Here is a 16,474-nt window from a genome sequence, read left to right on the forward strand (position 1 = left end):
GTGTCAGCGAATTAGAGTAATATTTTCCTACTCTTGCTGTCATCCTCACTACTGGGGAGGCATTAAGGATTGAGGTACTTTACCACACAGACCTGTGTTTTATCTACCATAGATGAATATCACCGTAAATGGTCAGCCATGAATGGCTATAATTTAGTTTTATAGAAAATGGTGTAAATTCATGGGATAGTATCATATAGGCCAAATTAACATCGTTGAAATGAACAGTGTTGGGTGATTTATGGAGAAGAAATTAAGTAGAGATGGTATTGCCTGATTAAAAGTTCATTAGAAACATTATGGCTTATAATGTAGTATTAAATTCAGGGACATAGTAGTGAAGAAATTGACGCTAGGCCAAACAGGACAATTAGGGTAAACCAATATGCAAGCACATCAGTGTAGAAAAGGGCATTCAAATTGTCATGAATTAGTTGAGGAGCTTCTGGAAAGTGCACATTCTGATTCAGCAGGTATGGGATTCTGTATTTCTCATGAGTACTCAGGTGATGTTAGTGCTGGTCCCTGGACATAGCCCTGAATAGCAAGGGAATAGCCTTCCTTTAGAGAAATCTGGAAAAAGAACTATTGGAGAGCAATTTCAAAAATAACAGAATCCAGGGAAATAATTAATTTCCTTTTATTTCTGAGCATGATTCTAGCCACAGGGGAAGGAGAATGAGATGAAAAGATAGATTACAGGTGTATACTACTCCTGAACACAGATGACAACAGTGGTCGCAATGATCCATAAAAAGCAGCTAGGAAGGGAAGCATCAGGATGACAGATCTAAAAATCACTTTTTCAAAGGAAGAGGGATTGTGAAAGAACAAGGAGGGAGGAAAGAAAGACATTTGCTGTGTTCTTGGGAGTTAAATCCAAGTAAACTTGAGATGAGTCACTTCCAGTTGCTTTGGCGTATGGCCAGTCTCACAAGAGAGGTTATTGCTGTGGAGAGTACTGGAGGCAGGAGGGAGTGCTAGACTTGGGGTAAACTGCAGCAGCTCATTTCATTTCATAACTGTCAGGCCTCAGAGAGAGAAGTTTCACTGACATGAGCGAATAAGATGTGATTAAATTGCATATAGATGCTTTGGCTAATTTTTTTTGAGACAGCCAGTTATTTGATATGATAGCTGTTTTATAAATGTCCTTTACAGTGTAAGATAATATACCAAACTTAGTTAATTTTAGATGCAATCATATTATACAATTCATTCTGTGAATACCAAATTTCTCATTTTCAATAAATACTGCACTGATTTTGCAAAATAAAAGTGTATTCATATCCAGCAAGTCTGTGGTATTTCAGTGTTTTCTTTTTTGATAAATATTTTGATATTGGAAACTGATTCTACATAGTTTATTTGATGTGTTTTATGGACCACCTTGTATGAGTGGATCCAGGAGCTCTAATTCAAGGCCAAACGAGGGGATAGGAGAAATGTAGGTGCTGCAGTAGCCCATGTGGTCATGGGAAAAATGAATATTTCATTTAGCTGTGATTTCATAAGTGTGTACAACAGCTGATCAATTTAGAACACTGTCTCTGATGAGAGGTGAATTGCACGTTCACCTGAACTGTCATCTCAACTGTGTATTTCCTCAGCGACAGGACATGGGGAATTTATCTGTGGTGTGCTGGCAACAATGCCTCTGATGTGTTGAGTGAAAATACTCTGTACCTTCACCCTCAGCCTTGACATTGATACCCTCAGGTTTGATTTCCTCATCTGTTTAATGGTCTCTTTACTCCTTATCAGCCCATGTGTTTACAGTGATATCCAGGCTTTTCTGTTTTAGGTACAGGCATTTGAAACATAATGTCACTATTGAAATGTAAACTGAGTTTTAGGAATCCTATATTCCTATTTTCCTCATTATATTTCTGTCATGTTGCTGTCCTAGGCAAGGAAAAGAAGAAGCCAAGCAGTACCCTCAAGACTTTAAGTAATTATTTTTATGGTCAGGCATGAGAACTCAGCTTGATAATAACACTGCCTGAATGTTTGGTTGGCCCTGTCATACTTACATATAATTGATGACATATCCCCTTTGCTTTGTAGGGCCTCCTGCACGACATCCTTCCTTGAAGGTAATTAATTATGCATATTTTTGAAGCACTAACTCCATGTTGTATAAAATATATATGATTTATGAATCATTTTCTTTTAAAACCCATTCAGCCTAGCACTAAAATGGAAGATCCTCCTGTGAAAGGGGCAGTACAAAGAAAGAAAGTACAGACCTTGAGAGCAGGTATGTTATCAATACAAATGGAATGCTGGAAATAAGTACATTAAATGATGGAAGTGCTCACATTATTCTCACCGCGAATTCTATTTGCTCAAAATTGAATGGTAGGCATTGACATAAATGTTATTGTTTGTATTCATATTTGAATAAAAACAAATTTAGAAGGCATAAAAATATTTTTAAAATGTAAACTTTGACTCAGATGTTTCTCTTTTAATATTTTGTGTAGCATAAAGTTTTCAATATAAAATTTTTGTACTTGTCAGGGATTCAAAGCAGTGAAATCTGAGACTCTAAGATATTTCCACTGAGTTATGTGCTAGTTGGAGTTCTGATCTTTACCTAGAGGAAGGCTTTACTTATTAACGTGTCAGTTTCTGTGTCAACTTTAGAGGCTTGCTGCTAGTGTTATTACACTGATGATCTGAAGCCAATCAGATGTTCCAATGAGCAGACTGTGCATGTAGGTGTATGCATACGTGTGTGTATGTGTGAGTTTGTGGCGTCTTTGATTATTAAAAATGAGGAAAGTAACGATTCATTTATAACTGGTAGACAGTCTTTTAAAAGGGTTATTTTGAGACTTTTTGGTGTTAAGGTTTTTAAAACATGATTGCATAGAGGCTACCGACATCGTAAATTGGTTTTCATTTCAAAGCCCTTTTGAAATCTTTAACTATATTGTGATGCTCAGAAGTAATATGCAGAATGTTTTATTTGTGTCCTAAAATGGTACATGAGTGGTTCTGCGCTTTACATACTTTTCTGCCACCTTCTTTGGTGTATCATATTTTCCAGATGCATCCACATTGATATGATTACCTCTGGTTTAACTCACTTTACACTTTTCATTGTATTCCCTTTTTCCACTTTACCACTTTCAGTTAGACTCTCCTGTTGCTGATAAATGAAGAAAGAAAGAAAAATAGAAATAATGTCAGATTAAAAGGGCTTTTTAAAATCAGTTTGTATCTATTAATATTTACTATATGAAAGTTTAAAGCTGAAAAGTTCAGAATACAAGCATGCACCACCATATTTTATACATGCAGTTAGAACTATGACTCGTGAGCCTTTAGCCTATGAAGTTAGGACAATTCATTTCTCTGAGGAAGAATGCTGCACTGTTCTCAGAAAAGAAAATTGAAAATAGAAAGTGGCATTGTCTTATTTGACCTCGTGGACATCCTTGAATGAATCTGAAACTCCAGGGTCTCTCAGATCAAAATTCAGAAATAATGTTTTGATCAATATATATAGTTTATGTAAGTTCAGTTATCATGAACCCTTGATGGCCAACTGAACTTTCAAGTTTCACTTCTGCATTTTTTGCTCTTTTCCTTGACTTGTCTTAAAAGCTAAAATTCAACAGTTTTATTGATACAGAAACCGGGAATATAACTTTCAAAATATATTTCTGTCCTATCTCACAGCGTTGTGTACTCTTCAGATCTCGTGTGAACATAGACTTATTTTCATAATGGAAAAATTAGGTCTTTTGTTTGTGTTTTTGAGACAAAGTCTTGCTCTATCACCAAGGCTGGAGTGCAGTGGCTCAGTCTTGCCTCATTACAACCTCTGCCTCTTGGGTTCAAGCAATTCTCCTGCCTCAGCCCCTCAATTAGCTGCTATTACATCCACGTGCTACCACACCCTGCTAATTTTTCTATTTTAGCAGAGATGGTGTTTCTCCATGTTGGCCAGGCTGCTCTCAAACTCCTGACCTCAGGTGATCTGCCCACCTCAGCTTTCCAATGTGCTGGGATTATAGGCGGGATCCACTGTGTTGGCTACAGATAAGATTGTTAAGGCTATTGTATTTTAGATAAATCTTTGGTCTATATTTAAGGCTTCACATGTGAATTCTGAAGGTATTCATGCATTGAGGGAAGATCATCTTGGTTAAATGAAGGCAGTTTTTAATTTAATGTATACTCATAATGTTTTTGAAGTTTTTGTCTCTAGTACACAGAAACACACAATAATGTCATGTGTTTATTCTCAAACTTAGTTATTCAAATATTTTCTTATCACTGAAGAATCTTAATTATTAATAAACAAATTTCTCATGGAAAACAACATACATAATAGAGATCGTTGAGTGAGTCAAAGTAAATTGTAGTAAATCACAGAAGCTTAAAACAAGTTAAATAGCAATTACAGGACTTGTAAAATACATTAGACCATGAGGGAGGAGTGTGTTTGTGGGGTAGATGACAACATGGCACTGCTTCAGGGAAGAAAGAATTTTTACACTTTATTACAATTTGTATTACTATTTACATTCTAATAAATAAAAACATAATTTTCAGATATTTTAGATTATGTTTCTACTAGCTGAATCATCAATAGTAAGACTTTTCAAAGATTTGGGAAGTTGTGAGTTGATGATAAATGTCTATCACCATCAATGATGAAAAATCAGACAGCAACTACAGACTTTGGACACACGAACCTCATAGTTAAAGAAAGGATTAATCTTGGAGCTGTGTTACTATCAGGGAATTATATTCTTCATTACCTATGTGAGTCGCAGCTATTAGAGTAGGAAGAGAAGAAAGAAGGGAAGGAAGCATAGAACATGTTATTCTCGATTCCCTTGGCTGGCTTCATGCTCCCATAGTTCTGACTTTTCAGAAGTCATTTTGTGGCCAAAAGTACTTTGTGTTTCCTCCCCTTATGCAGCCTACATTCAAACAGAATGCTTCTTAGCAAGGCATTTGTATTCTTCCTTTAAGGAAAGCAACATATAAATAACAAAGAGAATAAGGAGAAAGAGTAATTTCATTGAGGTTAGTATGTAACATAAATTTGAGAGTGGGTACCATGATTATATTTAGAATTTGGGGCTGGATTGGAAAAATTGGGGGCTGCTGCAGACGTCTACAGATTTTCTACTCAAACACAATGTGGCTTTAATTTATTTTTACATCTCTAGTTCTGCAATTATTAGTTACAACTGTATGCAATGTCATTAAAAATATCTTCCCAAACCAAATATTAAATAATGTCTATAGCTTTCTGTATTATAGTGTTGATTTTCCCAATATTAATGGGAACCATCGAGCATTTGCCTTATGGTGTCTCCTCAGCTGTACTCACACATTCCTTCACCTTGTCTTAATGGATAATCATGCACTAGGAGTATGGGTGTTCAGAAGAGCTGTATCATTTAAAGATAACACAGGAGCATCAAATTTAGTTCTGCTAGAACACCAAGTCTATTGACTAACTGCGGCTAATATGGGGTCTACTTTATATACAAGTGAAATTCAGTGCTCTTAATCAGTCATATGATTATGTCAATAGTAATAAATTATGCAATATATTTTCACCCCTATAGTTTTAATTTCTTTTTCCCCTTATGTCTAGAATTAACATTTTGTTTTACAAAACATGATGATAGTCTTCTAGAGTAGTGATGACAAGTTATAAATCCAAAGTTTCTTAACTATGCAAATGACTTGTTTGCTTCTATTTTCTCATGAGCTTGGTAAATCCAGGAAGCAGAACTTTTAAAAGAAAATTCCCAAATGTGGCTGGGCGCCGTGGCTTGTGGGTGTAATTCCAGCACTTTGGGAGTCTGACGCAGGCAGATAACCTGAGGTTGGGAGTTTGAGACCAGCCTGACCAACATAGAGAAACCCATCTCTACTAAAAACACAAAATTAGCTGGGCATGATGGCACATGCCTGCAATTCCAGCTACTTGGGAGGCTGAGGCAGGAGAATCTCTTGAACCTGGGAGGCAGAGGTTGCAGTGAGCTGAGATAACACCACTGCACTCCAGCCTGGACAGCAAGAGTGAAACTCCATCTCAAACAACAACAACAACAACAACAACAACAACAACCACAAAACCCAAATGCATTTCCTGTGCACGGTAAAACTGAAACAGAAAAAGTGTAAAGTAAATAGAAGTAACTGAAACAGTTTATGTAGATTAATTTACTTCTCATTTGATAAAGTTTGTAAAGTAATGAGCAGAGTGTATTGCTCCAGGGACCCAGATATATACATTTATTCATGCAGTAAAAATCTATTCTTATAATGACCACTGATACTTATATCCTAAATATTTCTGAAAACATCTCAGGCCTGCATCATCTTTGCAACATTGCCTTATGTTTTATCTTTGTTCATTTGTTTATGTGTCTCAGAATTTTATGCTCCTCACAGTATTTAGAGTTAATTATCTCTAATGCAAATAGATCCGTGAACCACTCCTGAATACCTAATGTCCAAGCATCTTAAAGGTATATAAGGATTTCAGAAACTGACTTCTGGGTTGGGCACGGTGGCTCATGTCTGTAATCCCAGCACTTTGGGAGGCTGAAGCAGGTGGATCATTTGAGGTCAGGAGTTCAAGATGATCCTGGTCAAACAGGTAAAACCCCATCTCTAAAAAAAATGCAAAAATTAGCAGGCGGTAGTGGCATGCACCTGTAATCTCAGCTACTTGGGAGGCTAAGGCAGGAGAACTGCTTGAACCTGGGAGGCCGGGTTGCAGTGAGCCAAGATCATTCCACTGCACTCCAGTCTGGGAGACAGAGTAAGACCTTGTCTCAAAAAAAAGAAGAAAAAAAGAAAACTGATTTCTGCCCAAATCTTCATCCATAGCCCGTTCCCCATCTGCCTTTTTCTCTGGAATTACTGAGCTGCTGGCAATGGCCCCCTCACCATTCCTCTATTGCAGAGAAATACATACACTCTTGGAGGCTTCTCTCCCTCTCTCATTGCTTCCTGGCATGTGCTCACCGTTTCCTGTCCTCTGCCTCACTTAATCTGGCTAACCTCACTCTCTAAGTCGCAGCTCACGCATGATCTTTAGGAAAGCCATCGCTGACAGCTTTTATTTTCCTTCCTTATACCCCAGTGCTTAACACATAGCAGGGACTCAATAACTAATTATTTAGTAAAGTTAAGACTGTTTATACAAAGATGATTCAAAAGATTGTCCTCTACAACCTAGCAGCAAAGGGGATCAACAAGTAAAGACATGATGTGCAGTTCAGGTGGTAAAGTGACACTGGAAAAATTGCCAAAGTACTAAAGGAGGCCCATGAAGCAGACACGTGTGTGTGGAGAAAGACAGCTAGAATGAAGGAAGACTTCACACAGCATTCTGAGCCTTTTTTCTTTTTCTTTTTCTGTTGTTGGAGACAAGTTCTTACTCTATGCCCCAGGGTGGAGTGCAATGACGTGATCAAGACTCACTGCAACCTCAAACTCCTGGGCTCAAGGGATCTTCTCACCTGAACTTCTTGAGTAGCTGGGATTGCAGGCACATATCAACATACCTGTCTAATTTTTTGTAGAGTCAATGTTATCTATGGTTCCCAGGCTGGCCTTAAAACTCTTGGCCTTGAGCAATTCTCCCATTGTGGCCTTCCAAAGTGCTGGGATTACAGATGTGAGCTATTATGGCCAGCCTACATTCTGAGTCTTAAAAGATGAAAATAAATTTTTCATCCCAGCACTTTGGGAGGCCGAGACGGGCGGATCACGAGGTCAGGAGAAAGAGACCATCCTGGCTAACACGGTGAAACCCCGTCTCTACTAAAAAATACAAAAAACTAGCCGGGCGAGGTGGCGGGCGCCTGTAGTCCCAGCTACTCGGGAGGCTGAGGCAGGAGAATGGTCTAAACCCGGGAGGCGGAGCTTGCAGTGAGCTGAGATCCGGCCACTGCACCCCAGCCTGGGCGACAGAGCAAGACTCTGTCTCAAAAAAAAAAAAAAAAAAAAAAAAAAAAAAAAAAAAAAAAGAAAATAAATTTTTCAGAATAGTAGGGGAAAACATCTGTGATGTAAAAAATGGGGTGAACACTAATTAAGGTATAAACAACGACAATTTTGCAAATTATTAGTGACTGCCAACTCAATGAGTGTGTTGTAAAAAGATACTGTTATGAATTATAGTAAAGTGTTACATTATATATTTTGACTGCATTTCAAAATTTGTTTTGTTTGCAACAGCTTTGTTTATTTATATTGGGTGGAACAATTTGTAAGTGACCCTGAGATTTTGTATGGCTTGAACCTGGTGATACCTAGTGTCTCCCCAAGTGGTTTGTTGAAGTTTTGGATAATGAGAAGTATTTCTTAAAGAAGTAAATATTTCAGTAAACAGTAAGCTTCATTTAAACTCTCAAAATATATAATACAAAGAAATTTTATTCTCTATTTTTATAAAGATTATAGTCTTTATCTAACTGTTCTTAGTTCATTTGAACTAAACCAATGAATTTGTCAACAGAACAATCCTTACTAGTGGCTTCAGAGGAGGAGCAAGAAAGGCGTGAAAGAAGCAAAAAGAAGCAACCACAGGTATATAAAAATTTAAGTTTCTTGTTTAACATTGTTTTCTTTTTTTTTTTTTTTGCTTTAGTAACGAAGCATAGACCAAATGACATGACCTTTTAGAAGATACCTTTAGAATCAAATGGATCATAATTTTATATTCAATTTTTAAAACATTTTAACCTGTTACAAAACCTAAGATATTCTTACTATCTCTAGTAATTCATAGTTGTCTTTACCCTTGGAATTGAGGCAAGAAATCTTCTTTTATTTTTATAACCTTACTCTTAATACAGAAGGTAACATGAAATATTGAGTCATATTACTAAGGAATAGAAATTATGAACAATTTAACCATGATGGCCATTGAGCTAAACTAGTGCTAAAGGAGTCATCATTGCCAGCGGTTCAAATGTTGCAGTTTTATATTGCTGGTCATCAGTGTCGAGTTTAAAGATTTATTCTGTTTTGTGGTCACCAGTTGACTTCAGTGTCTGTGTTCAGGAAGTGAATGGGGTCATAAAAGTCAACCCAGTTGCCTATTAAGAGAATCCTACCTTGCAGAATGGGACTTTTGGTGTCAGGGTACAAACAATAACTTTATTTCAACATAAATACATAGTAAATATTCCTACAATTTAAAAAATCCATCCACTATCACTAGTGGAACTTAAAATATATTAGAAGTGGATATAAGCAGAAAATCTATCTAGATACATAACACTATCATAGTATATCATTTGAATTGGAATTTAAAATTTTGCTTCTCTTTCTTATCGGTGTTCAGTTTGGCTCTCAATAATTGAGTGTTTGCCTAGTCTCTAGTTAATCTTCAGAAATATACGTGCACTGTAGGGGCTCACTCTTTCTGGTATGCTGAGGTAAAATCTTTGTAAGAGAGGAATCTTTTATAATACTACATATCTTTGAATTCATTTCTGGTAGATTTAACACATAATGAATTAAGTTCAGTCCAAACAAACACAGAGAGTTCAGCTTGCCAGTTCATGTTTCTCTCCTGTTAAGCCAAGGCAAATTATTTTTCACATTTTAGTTACAATCCCATCATATAAGAGTAGTGACACATAGATTAAGTATCAGTTAAATTTTAATTATTTTCTAACATTTCTTTGTTTGTACTTGATTAAAGCCAATTTTAAAACATGTACTCCAACAGAAAACACAGTAACTGAGAAACAAAACAAGCAAATTTGTTTTCCATTTTGCACCTGCCAAAAAAAAGGTCTCAAGAACCAGAACTGGGTGAGAATTGTGATAACGGGAATCTATCTGTATATTCAGGACTTTCTTTAATATTCATTACAAACAAGTTCAAGCTGAATATTGGTGAAAGTTTTGAAAACTCCAAAAGTATTGCTTGCCCTGAGGCAGAGCTTCTACATAGTAACTCTAAAGAGGGATGAACAAAAAAGGAGTGCCCTCTGATCTGATGAGTCATGTCCATGATTGTGAGGAGGAAGATGCATCTGGAGGGTCTAACTCTGTGGCATTCCAGGCAGCGCCAGAACAGAGGAAGCCCATGACAAATGTCTTTCATTCCATTCCCACTCCAGGTCCCTGAAATATACTTAGCAGTCATCTTCTAAGCTTCATTTAAATGAAAATAAATCAGACTATAAAAATGATAACAAACCAGACACATAGTTTGTTTCTAACACAGATGAAGAAAAAATTTTTAATGATACAGACACCAAAAAATTAAGGAACCTAGTAATTATGATTGAAATGAAAGATGATTAAGAGTTTGACATGCAAATAGCAAAAAATATAAACCCGAATACCACTCTTTGGAAATTAGACATTAGGTACTGGCCTCAGTCTAGAGATCCTGAAAGTCTTTTTGATTTGTGGTTTACCCACTCCAAAGAAATGAAGCATATGATTCAGATAGAAAGCTACAGTATTTCTGCTGCTACAGATACTTCTAAAAACAGAAAACCAATACAGTGCTTATTCCAGAAGCCACCATATGACAATCCCAGTGCTAACAACTACAAAAGCAGGAATCTTGAATTATCAAATGTGAGTTATTCTCTGCCACATAGTGAAAAAACATAAAAAATATAGCTAGGAGACTTACAGCAAGATATTCCAAGGTTTAAGAATGAGATAGGCATGTTACAAGTAGAGTTCCCGGCTTTGGAGAAAGAGAAAGTCCAACTTCAAAAAGACAGAGGTTCACTTGCTGCTTCTCTTTTTTCTCTTTATCAATTATTTGATTTAGTCAAATTTTCTATTCAAGAAAATCTCATGCGTACAGTTACAGCGGGATTATCTAAATGTGTAATTATGTGTCAAAGTAGATTAGTTCTGCTATCTAAATAATCGTTCCGGAGAATGTTCTCATAATGTTTGTTCATTAATCAACCTAAGTCTCACTCTCAGTCTTCCAAGTGGCATATGGGCTGGGAAACTAATTCAGCCATATACCAAGAGACCTTCTGAACCAGAGAAACATAAAGAAATTGCTAAAGAAATAAGCTCTAGATTCCAGATTCTTTTTTCTGTATTCATTTAGAGATGAGTTACATTTATTTATTAATAGAATGGGAATACAATGGGAGGGAAGCAATGACTGAAATGAGCCACAAAAACACATCTCGCCTTGAGAGTTGCAATGAATATTCCCAGCCAAATGAGTCTGTTTAATGTGTTTTCATGCATGCAAGTTTATCTGCTTAGCTCAAACTGTTTGAACTTGTAGTCCCATCATGGTTATTTCAAATACTTTTGAAAACAGATATATACTTCCACATATTTTAAAAAATCACCAGTTTCCAATTTTTCTGCTGAATCAGACCTTATGTTGTTTAATAAAGTATAGTAAGTTTTGGCATGTATGATTTTGATCATATAAGAAGCATCATTTATCAGCCAAAAATTTAACCTTTGACTCTTTAGTAGGAAGTTGAGTTCTGTACCTTGTGTTCTAAAGATAGAGATTTTCTTCTTTCAAAGTAAAAGCACATGAGGCTTTTTGCACCCTCTGAGGCATTAAATTGCTTTGCTCAAGTTAGACTTTTAATATATCTGACTAATTTGATAAATTGATCTTTTATGTAATTCAGCAATATAGAGTTGTATCATGTTATTTGGTGCCATGAAATGCTAGTGAATGCCACCTTAGGAGATGTGGATGAAACATTTAATAGGTCTTGGTTGGTTTGACTCCCATTATCAGTAGATAATGGGGCTAAAGTTGATAACTGGACCATATACATTCCACCTATCAACTTTTGTGGTAATTGAATGTGAAATCTGGGAAGCATTGCATTTTCCAGAATTCTGCACTAGAAACTCAGCAGTTTCACTCTGCTTCTTGTGTTGTGGCAAACTTTGGTTCCCATCCTTCAGGGAGCACGTTTACTTTTTTGATATCCCAGGATTCAAATGGAAAAAAGAAAAAGAGAGAGAGAGATAAAAGACAGTGGGGAAAAGAATAGCTTAGTGCAGAAAAGGGAAACTTCTTTACTGTTCCTGAAACCCCACAAGGTCACATCCTCTTCATCTGGCTATTTCATGTAACATGCAGGTGGTAAAGACAGAAGACATATGTTACGCCTGTGTCTTTTTATCTCTCTGTTTCTGCCAGTCAGATAGCATAAAAATTTATATCAGGCAGCAAAGAGTGGATGGGAATAAAAGCACAAAATGGAGAAGAGTCCTTTTTGAAATTTTGTAAAATTCTTCTGTTCACTCAAACAGAAATAAGCAGATTTGGCAAAAATTTCAATGGTAAAATGATGAGTACCTTATAATTATAATCATTATATACAATGATAAAATTAAAGAAAACACAAAATACTTTTATGATAAAAATGGTGACATTTAACCTGAATCAAGTGAAAAAATCAGGGGAAAATGTTCTTTTTATTGAATAAAATAATAACAATTATTATTTATATTACTTTTATTAAAGGTCAAAGAAGGAAATAATACAAACAAAAGTGAAAAAATACCAGTATCAGAAAATCTATGTGATCGCACAGCTGCTGCTGACAGATTACCCCAACAAAGAAAGACTGGGGAAATGCATCCTCAGCAGTTTCCCAAGAAGCTGAAGGAAGAGCGTGATAGGTAAGCCTAGAGCACGGATTTTTTTTTCTTTTTCTTTTTTTGATGGAGTTTCTCTCTTCTTTCCCAAGCTGGAGTACAATGGTGTGATCTCGGCTCACTGCAACTTCTGCCTCCCGAGTTCAAGCAATTCTGCTGCCTCAGCCTCCCTAGTAGCTGGGATTACAGGCATGTGCCTCCATGCCTGGCTAATTTTTTGTATTTTTAGTAGAAATGGGGTTTCACCCTGTTAGCCAGGCTGGTCTCGAACTCCTGACCTCAGATGTTCTGCCCACCTCGGCCTCCCAAAATGCTGGGTTTACAGGAGTGAGCCACCGTGCCTGGCTGCCTGTAGCAGTATTTAACAGGAGGTAATTGTCATTGTGCTATAAACTAATGCAAACTTGGACTAATATTCCTTATGATTAACAAGTTTTATATTTTTACCAGGGATATTTAGTCCTGCCTGGTAATCAGAAAAATGCAAATTAACATAAAATAAGATATATTTTTAAAAGTCATGCTGATATTTAAAAAGTAATTACCAGTGTTGGCGTATGTGAGGAAAAACGCATTCTCGTACACCGTTGGTATATGAAATTGGTAAATTATTTCCGAAGGGCAACTTAGTGCTTTGTATCAAAAATTCAAATAACCCGACATCCCTTTAACTCAACAACTCCATTTCTGGGACTAGATTTCACAAGAAAACAAAACTTGTGTAAACATACACACACTTATTAAGGACATTAATTATATATTACACATAATGAACAATAGGTTAATAAATATATAAAATCTATGTAATAACAAGGTGAATTGAAAGTATTTAGAAAGTAATATAAAAAATATGGGGTAACAGATGTTAGACTCTTTAGCCTAGTTTTGGCTGACAGTCATCTGCAGATATAGTTTGTGTGAGGGACAGCTGAAGGTGCCATCTTACTCTGTCAATCATTTGGAGAGGTACCTGCAATATTTCATAAAGATGAAAATTTATTTCTAGTGAACTTAGACACTTGTCAATAAATAGTAACTTAAAAAATGTAATTGATCGTAAACAATCTTTTCTAATAAGGGAGTAATTATGATTGTGTGATTTAAAAAGGTAATTTTGAACTTGTAACTTTACTGAATAATCTCCAGTATCCTTTTTTATAATATATACTAGAGTGACTAGTAACAGAAACTATAGCGGAATATCCTTTCCTTACTACTTTTCAAGTATATGCATTCTTTGGAAGATGTTGAAGTGAGAAATTAAATATCTGAGAGCTGCAAAGGAAAAATAATCCAGAACATGGAAGTTTTATTAGGATGATAAACAACATCTGCAGAGATGAGCTCTTCTATTTTTTAACAAAATGCATTTTAAGAGAAATGTCTTTATCTGCAGATGCACCTTCAAACAGGAAAATGAAGAAAAAATAAATGTTAATATGCTGCACAAAAAAAATAGAGAAGAATTAGAAAGGAAAGAGAAACAACATAAGAAAGAAGTTGAAGCAAAACAACCTGAACCGACTGTTCAGTCACTAGAGATGAAACCAAAAACTGCAAGAAATACTCCAAGTCAGGTAAATCAATCTTTGGTAAAAATTCTATATTTTAAACATTATTTATCAATTTTACTTATAATATCCACTTGATTTAATATATACTCTAATAGGTCTAAAACAAATCAGAAATGTTATCTCACTTTTAAAAATGAATGATGACACTTACAGGTACAATTATTAATATTTATTATAAGTCTTGGCATCCACATAGGATATTATTTTATTACCAAGTGCTTTTGCAAACAATAACATGCCATAATGTATACTTAGTGATAACCTATTGATAAAAATGTTGTTCCCAGGAAAATTGTTCCTTGTACTTCCCTATTTCATATTGATTACTGTACCTAAAATAAAATAAAGAAGAAACAGAAATTATTGCAATCACAAATAATCTCATGATATTCTAAGAAGAGTTCTATAAATTTTATCTTATTTACCGTTGGTGTTTTAAAATAAAAGTTTTATTTTGTATTGATATAATTACACCACAGAAGTAACTGTGATCTGTTGGAGAACTAGAAATAGACTCAGAAGTCCTGGGGAATATCCTGTAGCTTGCTTATATTTTTAACCTTTCTTTTTCAAAATTATAGTAACTAGAGGAGTTCATCAATGAATGTACATAGGAGTGACTAGTATAATGTCTAGATTTATGATTTAGTAAGTGTAATTCTTATAAGTGACTATAGAAGTGTTAAAAGAGTCAAATTGCAATAGAATATTATCTGGGAAACAGAACTGTAATAACTTTGGGAAATTTTATCTGTCCAAATATGTGTGAACTAAGGTTCTTACTATAGGGTGGTGTAAGGGTTAGATATCAAAGTGTAAATGCATTTTTTGATATATTTTAATTTAGTCAAATTTGTTAATGCTTTAATTTATGCTTTTGGGTTTGTTGTAATTCAGGCAAAGGCTTTTCCAATTCTGATATTCTTACAGATTCTCTGGTGTGCATGTGTGCGTGTTTGTGTGTTTACTTTTATGAATTCATTGACTTTAAATAAATTTCTGAACTTTTTGGAATTTATGCTCTACAAGGTTCAAAGTTTTGCTTCAACTTTTTCTCCTGTTGGATATCCACTGACAGTAAACTTTTTAGTGTACGGATGTGCAGGTTATTCTTTAGCTTCAGAGGTAATCACGATATGTTATTTTATGGAGTACTAGCTAAAACTTTCTTTTATTTTATTTAGGATTTTCATACTCATGAAGAAACGGAAGATCTGATGGATGAAAATTGCATTTTGAAGACAGATATTGCTATACTCAGGCAGGAAATACTCACAATGAAAAATGACAACTTGGAAAAAGAAAATGAATATCTTAAGGACATTAAAATTGTTAAAGAAAGAAATGCTGCCCTTGAAAAGAGTATAAAACTCAATGAGGAAATAACAAAAACAGCATTCCAGGATCAACAAGAGCTGAATGATCTCAAAGCTGAGAATAAAAGGCTCAATTCCGAACTGCTGAAGAAAAAAGAAAGCAAGGCAAGACTGGAAGCTGAAATTGAATCTTATCAGTCTAGACTGGCTGCTGTTATAAGTAAGCACAGTGAAAGTGTGAAAACAGAAAGAAACCTAAAACTTACTTTACAGAACACACAAGACATTTCTGTGCAAGAAAAAATGAGTTCTGATGTCTCCGAAGTTGAAGATAAGAATGAGTTTCTCACTGAACAACTTTCTAAAACGCAAATTAAATTCAATACCTTAAAAGATAAGTTCCGTAAGACAAGAGATACTCTCAGAACAAAGTCATTGGCTTTAGAAACTCTACAAAACGACCTAAGCCAAACCCAGCAGCAAATAAAGGAAATGAAAGAGATGTATCAAAATGCAGAAGCTAAAGTGAGTAATTCCACTGGAGAGTGGAACTGTGTGGAAGAAGGGATATGTCAACTCCAGCGTGAAAATCTGTGGCTTGAACAGCAACTAGATGATGTTCATCAGAAAGAGGATCGTAAAGAGAAAGTAATTAATATCCAAAGAGGTTCTATTGAGAGTGGAAAGAAAGACCTCCTGCTCCAAGAGAAAAATAAGAAGCTAATGAATGACTATGATCATTTAAAAGAAAGTCTCTTTCGATATGAGAGAGAGAAAGCAGAGAGAGTAGTAAGTATCAAGGAAGAGAAATATTTTCAAACTTCTAGAAAGAAAATGTAAACATTTGGTTCTGGATACATGTTGAACCTAGTTGAATATAAAAATCAATAGATGAAAAGTGTGTTTACCATATTGTATAATTCCATTTACGTGAAGCATCCAAAAAAGAGAAAC

General features: G+C 35.4%; 1 protein-coding gene across 1 annotated transcript in view; it reads left to right on the forward strand.

The window, feature by feature from the left end:
- The window catches only part of LOC106992403 (putative ankyrin repeat domain-containing protein 20A2), an 83,054-nt gene extending 66,694 nt beyond the window's left edge, over window positions 1–16,360 (forward strand). Inside the window, exons 10-15 of the mRNA XM_077949094.1 lie at window positions 2,068–2,096; window positions 2,188–2,260; window positions 8,513–8,583; window positions 12,497–12,654; window positions 14,027–14,207; window positions 15,389–16,360. Coding sequence (XP_077805220.1) covers window positions 2,068–2,096; window positions 2,188–2,260; window positions 8,513–8,583; window positions 12,497–12,654; window positions 14,027–14,207; window positions 15,389–16,360 — 1,484 coding nt within the window. The remainder of the gene's footprint in view (window positions 1–2,067; window positions 2,097–2,187; window positions 2,261–8,512; window positions 8,584–12,496; window positions 12,655–14,026; window positions 14,208–15,388) is intronic.
- The last annotated feature ends 114 nt before the right edge of the window (window positions 16,361–16,474 follow it).

Source organism: Macaca mulatta, chromosome 10 (assembly GCF_049350105.2).
Source record: "Macaca mulatta isolate MMU2019108-1 chromosome 10, T2T-MMU8v2.0, whole genome shotgun sequence".
NCBI lineage: Eukaryota > Metazoa > Chordata > Mammalia > Primates > Cercopithecidae > Macaca > Macaca mulatta.